Source organism: Bufo gargarizans, chromosome 6 (assembly GCF_014858855.1).
Source record: "Bufo gargarizans isolate SCDJY-AF-19 chromosome 6, ASM1485885v1, whole genome shotgun sequence".
In the NCBI taxonomy this organism is placed as follows: Eukaryota; Metazoa; Chordata; class Amphibia; order Anura; family Bufonidae; genus Bufo; species Bufo gargarizans.
Genome location: NC_058085.1, coordinates 153199119 through 153211368, shown reverse-complemented (window position 1 = coordinate 153211368; position 12250 = coordinate 153199119). Strand labels below are relative to the sequence as shown.

At 44.0% G+C, this 12250-nt stretch overlaps 1 protein-coding gene across 6 annotated transcripts in view; it reads left to right on the top strand.

The window, feature by feature from the left end:
- Positions 1–12250, top strand: part of SEC31B (SEC31 homolog B, COPII coat complex component) — a 127513-nt gene that overhangs the window by 27775 nt on the left and 87488 nt on the right. For all 6 annotated transcript variants that reach the window (XM_044296837.1, XM_044296834.1, XM_044296836.1 and 3 more), the window contains exons 11-12: positions 720–950; positions 3997–4071. In XM_044296837.1, the coding sequence (XP_044152772.1) occupies positions 720–950; positions 3997–4071 (306 nt within the window). The remainder of the gene's footprint in view (positions 1–719; positions 951–3996; positions 4072–12250) is intronic.

Genomic DNA, 12250 nt, shown 5'->3' with positions numbered 1-12250 from the left:
GAAAATTCTGTCTTATCATGCTTGAGATTGTGAAATATATCTTGGTTATATAATATAATATTAAAAATGAAAACGAATAATCTTTTATATATCGCCAACAAATTCCTCAGCGCTTTAATCTGAGGGTTCATGTGCAAACAAAATCATACATTATATATTAAAAAACAAGTCAGATATCAAAGGGGTTATCCAATTCTGAAAATGACCCCCACAACGCCCAGGCCCCTCCTCCTATGCATCTCTCATACTGGCGGATCAAAACATCCGGCGACGGGGGGTGCAGCCGATAGCAGGCCGTGATGGTGACCAGCCCCCTTGCATCATGAGTGATGTTACCCGTGATGCTAGGGAGGCTGGTCACCATTGCGGCCTGCTATTGGCTGCCCAGACACTGGATGTTTTGATCTGCGTGAATAGGAGATGCAGCGGTGGCCATGCAGGGATCTGGAGTGACGCGGGTGCCGGGGAGAGGGGTAAGTATGATCTATAGGAGGGGCCCGGGCATTGTGGAGGGCATTTTTTTAATTTGATAACCCCTTTAAAACAAGAGGCATGAGGGCCCTGCTCACAAGAGCTTACAATCTACAATGTATCTATAATACAACAATGTTATTAGCTATAGTCATCACTTTCATTGTTTGTGGATTTCATGTCGATTACCACAAATATTTGCAGCAGACGCTAATCTTACAATTTACATGTCTCTCTTTTTCTGCCAGTTTGGGGGAAAATTGGTTACTTTTGACTGTCCCAAAGCAGCTCTCCAACAGACGCAAGACCCCACACCTCGCCAGGTGTACGTCAGTCAGGTGACCACGGAAAAGGAGTTCTTAACGCGGTCTAGTGAGCTACAAACAGCGCTTCTCTCTGGCAGTCTCCTGGGATTTTGCCAAAGTAAAATTCAAAACTCCTCAAATGCATTTGACAAGAGTATCTGGAACTTTCTGAAGGTATTTTAGTAAAAAATACTCAACAACTGTATCAGTGCTTTTCTATGTCACTACGATGGGTCCCTTTAAATCATGGTAGCAGTGTCAAGCCTGAACTAATGAGTGTAAATGCATCCACTAAACAGCTCCCCGATTCTGTGGAGTTACATGGTATGTCACAATCATCTAGTTAAGTAATCCCATGACACGGACTGTACAGAAACAGAGCAGATGACTGGCTAAGAGAGAGCTCATGTGATGTGTCATGTGACTTCACAGGATCGGGAAGTTTTCTTTTCACCTCCGTCCACAGTTGAGCACTGTAAGTGTAATTCTATTAAGGTATTATCCTGATGATAACCCTGTCATAGTAATGGGTTCTATCTAACCCCTTCTTGCACCTTTACATTTTGGAAAATAGCTAGTTCCCACACCATGCTTTAAGTGCACTACTTTATTGTAACGGCACAAGCCCAGAAACTACACTATGCTCCCAAATTATGGAAACAGCATAACTCCCATTTACTTGTGAGAGTTACAGAAGCTTGGCTATTTCAGTAATGTCATTCACCTCTGACTGCCACATGCCGACAGGACGGGGTCATGGAACCCCCTTTTCTAGAAATAGGTGCAGGTCTCAGTGGTGGGACCCATATCCTATGCATCTGCCATGAATACCCCCATGTTAAGCAATCTCCATCACTCCAGCAACCTCCACTCGTCTAAGAACTATCCTAGAAATGATTGGAGGATGCTGGGAATTGTAGTTTCACAACAGCTGGAGTGCCGAAGGTTGCTGACCCCTGCTATATCCCATTTATCATTCAGTGCCTATTACTGTAGTACGTGCACAAGTATGTGAACCCTTTACAATTGTGGGGGGTCGCTCTGGTAGACACTTGGTAGCTGTGCAGGAAGCAGGGACACAGACAGGATAAAGTCCGATTTAAGTGCTTTTATTTCACACTTATATATTTAAGCATTGCCTTAACAAATAGGCTTAAAGTAAACCTGTCATCAACTTTAGGCTGACCTCACTGAGGGCAGCATAAAATAGTGACAGAAATGCTGATTTCAGCGGTGTGTCACTCATGGGCTAATAGTAAGTGGTTGCTGAGAACCAGCACCATAATCATTGGAGCCCAGGCCTTGAAAAGAGTCAAATCTACCTGAGAAGAGTCCTGGTTATACAGAATCTCCTGCACTCCTCGTCCATCTGCTGATGATTGGCAGTTCTCTCCTAGAGAGAAAGGGGGAAAACTAGGTAGAAGCCTGTCAGTCATCAGCAGGTGGGCAGGAATTCATGAATAACCATGACTCTTCTGAGGTGGCTGTGACTCTTTTTTTCCAGGCACGGTCTGCAATGATTATGATGCTGGTTCTCGGCAACCACTTACTTTTAGCTGATGGGTGACACACCGCTGAAGTCAGCATTTCTGTCAGTACTTTATACTGCCCTCAATACGGTCAGCATAAAGTTGAGACCGGTTCCCTTTAAACAAACAAGCCCTGCTTGGCTGACCAAGTACCTAATACAACAAGACAGTCTCTGACTATACGCGGGACCAGCTACCCGGCCCACAGGTACAAATGGAAAGTATTGGGTGGTACATGCAATACCTTCTGTAGTTCAGCAGTCAGCTTCTCCAGATATGGCCACACTGCTCAGCTCTACACTGAGCTTTAAATTAATGACCCATGTGACTCGCCGCTGTGGGCTATGGAAGCCCAGGACCGAAGCCCAGGTGGAGTGAGCGTCCCACTGCCAACCTCACTCATGCCAGTATAAGCAGTTCCCAGTACGTATTTTACAATCTGTGTATGTTAGCTATGGCTAACATAGACCAAACAGGCTATCAACTCTGCTTATCCTGTGTCTGGGGTAACCTTTCGGTTACCAGAGACACACCCAAGGCTTACCACACGCAGTTTAAGGCTCCATTCACACGTCCGCAAATGGGTCCGCATCCATTCCGCAATTTTGCAGAACGGGTGCGGACCTATTCATTCTCTTTGGGGACGGAATGGATGCGGAGAGCACACTATGTGCTCTCCGCATCTGCATTTCCGGAGCGCGGCCCCGATCTTCCGGTCCGCAGAGCCAGAAAAAAAATAGAACATGTCCTATTCTTGTCCGCAATTACGGACAAGAATAGGCATTTCTATGGGGGTGCCAGCCGGGTGTATTGCGGATCCGCAATACACTAGGGACGTGTGAATGGACCCTAACTTTTTTTAATGGCAGATATCGGTTCTCCCAAACGATTTCCTTCTCACACAAGGTAGATTACTGATGGCTGGTTTGTAACCCCTATAAACCATAGAGTTGTGTGATCTCCATATGACTAGGTTTAATTCACATCCCCTGGATATGGAAGATCCCCATTAAATGATTTCAAGGAAATATATTGAAAATCAGACGGAATTAATACAGAAAAAGGAATAAATTTTTCATTGTTTTCGCCATTTTAGAGACAAAAGTTTTCATACTAAAAGTATAGCTATTTTTTTATATAGCATACCCCTTCTGTGCAAATAAAGGTCCCCGGATGCGGCTGCGAGTGCTGGACAGTATCAGCCTCTGCAGGCCCTGAACAGAAGCTGATCGTGCTCATTGAAAATTCAGGCAGAAGAATCTTCTGTATATTTTCAGCACTCGTCTACTGTTCAGGGCCTGCGCAGAAGCAGCCGCGAACAACCAGTGATCATTTGGGTAAATCACGTGACCACCTCCATCTTGCATCATATTGACGCAGGCACCAATGCTGTCCATTACTTACATGGCACATACAAGGCAGCCAGGGACCTTTTTTTTTTTACCCGCACAGTTCAGGTTTGATGTAAAGGTAGTGATAACATGAAAATTAAGTTTATTGGCTTTAAAAAAAAAAAATTCTATAAAATGGCCAACTCCATTTATCATTTGTGGATATACACGTGGCATCGCCTGGTTACCCAGTATTTATCAGTTGGAGATCCCTGGAGGTTTTATTCTTCTTGTAATACCTATTCCTGTCCTGTTACCAGTTTGCAAATTCTGTCTCTTTACTGACTTCTTTCATTTCAGGTTAACTTTGAACAAGATGCAAGGGAAACATTCTTGAAATTGCTTGGATATCATAAGGAAGAGCTGGATAAGAAGGTCTGGTAAACTGATTCAGACAGATGATTGAGCAACATACATAAGTACATATATACAGGAAATACCATTAGTTGTCTAGCAAAGCAAGCAAGCATCTTAAAATCCCAAAACCCCCACCCATCCTTTTTTTTTCCCTCCAACAACAGACGTCTGAGTATAGTCTTGCTGCCCCCATATGTATGAGTGTCATTTGGATCAGTATTCAGAGCTCATTCACATGACGCGTCCATAAATAAGCCAGCATCTCTCCTGCAGACAGCTGTTTCATGGTGATTGCCCCTCATCACTGCAAATCAGAGGGTTCTGGCTTAACAGGGCGAGAGGCCTAACTCAGGATTCGGCGTATACTATATCTCCTTTTGGAGAGAACCTAATCGGTGTGAGGAGTCCTACAGGCCAGGCAACGCTCACCCACCCAGTTAAGCCAGTACTCTCTGCTCTGCACTGATGAGGGGCAATTACCCGAAACAACTGTCTGCAGATGAGGCGCTGGCTTAATTATTATCCAAGTCATGTGTCAAGGTCTACCTAAAAGTCGAACATTGACTTATAGGATAGCTAACTTACATCTGGTGGCATCAGAGGCGGATCTTGTTAAGAGCTCATTTGCATACCCTCTTCCCAGAATACTCCTCACACTATTTGGGCACTCTCCATAAGGAGATATAGTATTCCCCGAATCCTTAAGATATATTAAGTTACTCACTTAAGAAGTTCTTTCAGACATTCAAGAAAATAATTACACATTGCAGATTAGGAAATAAATCACATCAAATGAATTATGGGTTATTGGGTTATTTGTAGTTTTTTTTTTTCCGTGAAAACAGGGAACTGATTTAACCGCCTCCGGACCGCCTAATGCAGATGTGCGGTCCGGAGGCGGCAGCCCTGCGCACAACGACTCATATACGCGTCATCTCGCGAGGGCCGGGATTTCCTGTGAACGCGCGCACACAGGCGCACGCGCTCACAGGAACGGAAGGTAAGCGAGTGGATCTCCAGCCTGCCAGCGGCGATCGCTCGCTGGCAGGCTGGAGATCTGATTTTTTTTAACCCCTAACAGGTATATTAGACGCTGTTTTGATAACAGCGTCTAATATACCTGCTACCTGGTCCTCTGGTGGTCCCTTTTGTTAGGATCGACCACCAGAGGACACAGGTAGGTCAGTAAAGTCGCACCAAACACCACACTACACTACACCCCCCCCCCCCCCCCCCGGTCACTTATTAACCCCTTATGAACCCCTGATCACCCATGATCACCCCATATAAACTCCCTAATCACCCCCCTGTCAGGCTCCGTTCAGACGTCCGTATGATTTTTACGGATCCACGGATACATGGATCGGATCCGCAAAACACATGCGGACGTCTGAATGGAGCCTTACAGGGGGGTGATCACCCATATACACTCCCTGATCACCCCCTGTCATTGATCACCCCCCTGTAAGGCTCCATTCAGACGTCCGCATGTGTTTTGCGGATCCGATCCATGTATCCATGGATCCGTAAAAATCATACGGACGTCTGAATGGAGCCTTACGGGGGGGGGGTGATCAATGACAGGGGGGGTGATCACCCTGATCACCCCCTGTCATTGATCACCCCCCTGTAAGGCTCCATTCAGACGTCCGCATGTGTTTTGCGGATCCGATCCATGGATCCGTAAAAATCATACGGACGTCTGAATGGAGCATTACCAGGGGGGTGATCAATGACAGGGGGGTGATCAGGGAGTCTATATGGGTGATCACCCCCCTGTCATTGATCACCCCCCCCCCCCCCTGTAAGGCTCCATTCAGACATTTTTTTTGGCCCAAGTTAGCGGAAATATATATTTTTTTTTGTTTGTTTTTTCTTACAAAGTCTCATATTCTACTAACTTGTGTCAAAAAATAAAATCTCACATGGACGCACCATACCCCTCACGGAATCCAAATGCGTAAACATTTTTAGACATTTATATTCCAGACTTCTTCTCACGCTTTAGGGCCCCTAAAAAGCCAGGGCAGTATAAATACCCCACATGTGACCCCATTTCGGAAAGAAGACACCCCAAGGTATTCCGTGAGGGGCATATTGAGTCCATGAAAGATTGAAATTTTTGTCCTAAGTTAGCGGAAAGTGAGACTTTGTGATAAAAAAAAAAAATATATTAATTTCCGCTAACTTATGCAAAAAAAAAAATATTTCTATGAACTCGCCATGCCCCTCATTGAATACCTTGGGGTGTCTTCTTTCCAAAGTGGGGTCACATGTGGGGTATTTATACTGCCCTGGCTTTTTAGTGGCCCGAAAGTGTGAGAAGAAGTCTGGGATCCAAATGTCTAAAAATGCCCTCCTAAAAGGAATTTGGGCACCTTTGCGCATCTAGGCTGCAAAAAAGTGTCACACATCTGGTATCGCCGTACTCAGGAGAAGTTGGGGAATGTGTTTTGGGGTGTCATTTTACATATACCCATGCTGGGTGAGAAAAATATCTTGGTCAAATGCCAACTTTGTATAAAAAAAATGGGAAAAGTTATCTTTTGCCAAGATATTTCTCTCACCCAGCATGGTTATATGTAAAATGACACCCCAAAACACATTCCCCAACTTCTCCTGAGTACGGCGATACCAGATGTGTGACACTTTTTTGCAGCCAAGGTGGGCAAAGGGGCACATATTCCAAAGTGCACCTTTCGGATTTCGCAGGCCATTTTTTTACACCTTTTGATTGCAAAGTACTTCTCACACATTTGGGCCCCTAAATTGCCAGGGCAGTATAACTACGCCACAAGTGACCCCATTTTGGAAAGAAGACACCCCAAGGTATTCCATGAGGGGCATGGCGAGTTCCTAGAATTTTTTGTTGCAAGTTAGTGGAATATGAGACTTTGTAAGAAAAAAAAAAATATTAAAATAAAATCATCATTTTCCGCTAACTTGTGACAAAAAATAAAAAGTTCTATGAACTCACTATGCCCATCAGCGAATACCTTAGGGTGTCTACTTTCCGAAATGGGGTCATTTGTGGGGTTTTTCTACTGTCTGGGCATTGTAGAACCTCAGGAAACATGACAGGAGCTCAGAAAGTCAGAGCTGCTTCAAAAAGCGGAAATTCACATTTTTGTACCATAGTTTGTAAACGCTATAACTTTTACCCAAATTTTTTATTTTTTTTGCCCAAACATTTTTTTTTTATCAAAGACATGTAGAACAATAAATTTAGCGAAAAATTTATATATGGATGTCGTTTTTTTTGCAAAATTTTACAGCTGAAAGTGAAAAATGTCATTTTTTTTGCAAAAAAATCGTTAAATTTCGATTAATAACAAAAAAAGTAAAAATGTCAGCAGCAATGAAATACCACCAAATGAAAGCTCTATTAGTGAGAAGAAAAGGAGGTAAAATTCATTTGGGTGGTAAGTTGTATGACCGAGCGATAAACGGTGAAAGTAGTGTAGTGCAGAAGTGTAAAAAGTGGCCTGGTCATGAAGGGGGTTTTAGCTAGCGGGGCTGAAGTGGTTAAAGGGGTTTTCCAAGTTATTTTTTTATTCTTTCTATGTTCCTAACTAGGCAAATGTAACAGCTTTCCAATTCACTCACTTTATCTCCAGTGGCTGGTTTCTCAGATTTCACTGAGGGTCACATGACCTGTGATGTCAGCTTCTCTCCCTGTGCTGATAATGTTCATTTACAAGCCTGTAAACGAGAAGTCACTGTGCTGGCCACGCCCCCCGTCTACTCTCTGCTAGAATACTTAACCCCTTCAGCTGCACAGCTCTGCAGCAGGGACAATTCTGGGCACTGGAGCTGATCTACTAGAGAGAGCATTGCACAAGAAGGTAGGGGGAAGATCCTGTGTGTATTAGCAGTGTCATTATACAGGTGGGACATGTAGTCCTACACATGCAACATGCTGCAGAGTCTCCCAGCACTCAGGGCAGCTCTTGTATTCACTCCCTTAGCAGTGTCATTATACAGCTGGGACTTGTAGTCCTACACATACAACATGCTGCAGAGTCTCCCAGCAGGCAGACATGTCACTCAGGGCAGCTCTTGTATTCACTCCCTTAGCAGTGTCATTATACAGCTGGGACTTGTAGTCCTACACATACAACATGCTGCAGAGTCTCCCAGCAGGCAGACATGTCACTCAGGGCAGCTCTTGTATTCACTCCCTTAGCAGTGTCATTATACAGCTGGGACTTGTAGTCCTACACATACAACATGCTGCTGAGTCTCCCAGCAGGCAGACATGTCACTCAGGGCAGCTCTTGTATTCACTCCCTTAGCAGTGTCATTGTACAGCTGGTATTTGTAGTCCTACACATACAACATGCTGCAGAGTCTCCCAGCAGGCAGACATGTCACTCAGGGCAGCTCTTGTATTCACTCCCTTAGCAGTGTCATTATACAGCTGGGACTTGTAGTCCTACACATACAACATGCTGCAGAGTCTCCCAGCAGGCAGACATATCACTCAGGGCAGCTTATGTATCCACTCCCTTAGCAGTGCAGGGGGAGGGGCAGAGATTGTTGTTATTGCATGTAAACAAACAGCCAGAAGAGAACCAGGGAAATTAGGAAAAATATATATATTTTTTTTGCATAAAACTTGCTTAGCTCAGTTATATATCAGATTTTCTGTGCTATATTATTTTTTTTCATAACTCGGACAACCCCTTTAAAGGCTGCCTATATCCTTTAACCATGGCAGTTTGAACTCTCATACATTTACATTTCACTATGCTGAGCGGACCACATAAATCAGCCAATACATTCCTTAGCTGGTCAGTTGCTTTGTAGCCGGAGTGTGTGACAGCGTGGCGTAAACAGAATACAGCCAGACAGGGCTGCAGCAATTCATCAGCACTTTCCTTGTAATGCTATCCAACCCGCTGAATTTAGATACAGCTGACATGTAGAGATTGAATAGATATGGACTCCATTGATCTTTTCACTATTGTCTATCAGTGACTGCCCTCTGCAGTAGTTGCCCAAAGTAATAGTTGTTGCCTAATGTCAAAACTGACACACCTGCAACCTACATAGACCAATATTAGTCGTAGAATATGTTTTATCATGTCTTAGGATAACAACTTTCCAACAAGGCAGAGCTTTTTCTGCCCTGGGGGCTGCATTGGTTAAAAGGGTTTTCCAAGATTTTTATACTGATAACCTATCCTCAGGATAGCTCATCAGTATCTGATTGGTGGTGGTCCGACACCCAGGACCCCCGCCGATCAGCCTTACCAAGCACAGGGCTGTACATTGTATAGTGGCTGTGCTTGGTATCGCAGCTCAGACCCATACACTTCTATAGGGCTGAGCAGCTCCTAAGCTACGTGAATGTGTCGTCGCTCGGCCTAGGAAAAGCGGAGAGAAGACCGCGGCGCTCACAGGAGAACAGCTGATCGGCAGGGGTCTCGGGTGTCAGACCTCTGAAAACCCCTTTAACTATGCATGTCAGCACTTGTATGGAGTCAGTCCTAATTCACTAATGAAACAAGTTCTGATCTGTTAGTGTGCTGCCATACGTTCAGGTTTTCTTGATGCCGTTTTTGGAGTCTGTCTTCAAGGGAATGTGTCATCAGAAAGTTACCAAATTTTTTGCCTCCTAATATTTTGAGACTTTCAGTTCTGTTCAGGTAACTTCTTAGTAGCCATCACATTATCATCACATGCAGAATTACAAAAACAAATATCACCTCTATATAGATAACCCTGGATTTGTGACTTTTTGAAGCCAGAATTCTGGAGTGAAGGCATGGTAAATCAGGGCCTACATGTTTAACTTAAAAACTTTCAACAACGGGTCATTTTCTGATGACACATTCCTTTTAAAAAAAGAGAAATATATATTATCTCTTCTTTTTTCTGAAGGTGTGGCAGCACCCTTACTGGAACCGACATCGACAAGAAATGTACTTACTTTACAGAGTATCTGAGATGAAAGCACCATGTTATAGAGCAGGAGATGCTGAGCAGATTGATATATAGGATTGTGGAAAAAGGTGTAGTATAATGTGCATTTCCTTCATTTATATTCCTGCTCATTCTGAGCTTTGAAGTGGAGGAGGCAGCCTTATCAGTGATTGACAGCTATCTGTGTATTCACAGCCATAGAGGGAAGCCTGTCAATCATGGATAGGACCGCCTCCTTGACTTCAAAGCCCAGAACGAGCAGGAATTTAAATGAAGGAAATGCACATTATACTACACCTTTTTCCACAAACCTATATATTAATCTGCTCAACTCCTCCTGCTCTATAACATGCTGCCTGCAGATTAATTCACATTTTCATGGTAACAGGTACCCTTTAAGAGATTTATTAATTGGCTTGACATGGCCAAAGATTTGCCCACAGAAGCCTCACTAGATCACTGTGTGCATTGTCAACAGTCAGAAAAGTCAGTAGGGGTTAGTGGGCTGCCAGGTTGCACCATAATAATATTGTGCTAATCCACATCTGGTCCCAGCACATGGACACCCCACAGATGCGCCAGATTTATAGTACATCTGACGTATCTTACGCCAGAACACATCAGGCCGGTGTATGAAACACCAGCCTTGATAAATTTCCCAAACAGGAGGAAATGTTCTTGCGTGGCAATACACACATCACTTCTTAGCAGTCTGCATCACGGTCTTTGATGGTTTGTCATGGATTGAAAAGGGTCCCATAATTCAAGTGAAGGGAAAATTTATATTGACACATAGGGTGATTTTCAAAAAAATTGAGGGACATTTACTAAAGCCTTTACGCCATTATCATGACTTTAAAAAGTCACAAATTATGGCTCCATAAATTGTGACTTTTTAAGCTTCTCACCACTTTTCTAAAGTGGATGAAAAACGGTGCGGGGCTTAGCATGGGCTGCCAGGTTCGCTATAACTTGTGCCAGAAACTAGTGTAAGTCATAGCTGAAGTCTACTCCAGCTCCTTTCTGGCATAGACCTGAGTTTCAGGTGCGTGGAGGACCAGAGATGCACTTAATATATTAAGAGTCATTTGCCTCTTAAAAATTAGGCTCATCAAAGGGTACGTTCACAGTTGCGTCAGAGGATTCCGGCACGCAAAAAGATGCATTTGTGAGACTGATACGGATACGGATCTGTCTCGCATATGCATTGCAATACCGGATCCGTCTTTCCGGTTGTCATCTGGAAAAACAGATCCGGTATTTATTTTTTTCTAATTTATTATCATTTAAAATACTTTTTTTTTTTTTATGTTCTTTTACGATGAGAAACTTTAAAGGAAGTCTGTCACTAGTGAGCGCCCTATCATACTCATGGCATAGATAGATAAGTTTAGGTCAACTGAGTAAAACATGCTTTCCTGCTTCCTGATCCAAGGCTTTGCTCCTGAGTTATGAGCTGTTTGGTGTAATGAGGGAGTCACTGTTATTGTTGTCGCTCCCTTTTTTTTTTTTTTTTTTCTGCTTTGATTGACAGGGCCAGACAGTAGTGATGTAATCTCGCCTGGCTCTGTGTTCACGCACATGCCACATATCTTCGCATATCGGCACAAGCGCAGTACAGTTGATTTTGGCTCTGCTTAAATTCTTTTGACGCCCAAGTATGTGCTTTTTCATCCAAGTGAAAAAAGTGCACGTGGATGCAGTCTATTGCAAGCTCTCTCCAAAAGAAAGACCCCATAAACCTTCTCCAAGCCAGAAGGCCTCACAAGGGTAAGGGATTGATGGCCTTGCTTCTCCAATGCTTAAGGAAAGCCTGTCTTTCTTCTGGCTTCCACCTGGGCTGCCACCCCAGTGTCCACCAGGAGCCAAAGTTGTGTTGCAGGGCAGTATGGAACCAGATAGCCACACACACCTCCCACTTTAGACTTCTAGGAGGGATATCCCATAAGGGCACTGCACCCTGACAAGAACCTTGTTCTAAGCATATCACATATGCTATACCTTATGGCTTAGGGCTCACTCAGGCAACCGTATGTATTTTGGGGCCTGAAAATTGCGGATCTGCAATGATAGAAATGTCCATTCTTGTCCGCAAGACAAGGGGGGGGGGGGGAGCAGCCAATGGCAGACGGGGACTAGGACGAGTATATCATCTGTGAGGGGCCTGGGCACATGGGGGGGGGGGCTGAATGACAGAGATTTACATTCACCTACTGCCCTCCATAACCTTGCTAAGTAACATTTAAAGGCACCCAAGAACATTGCAATT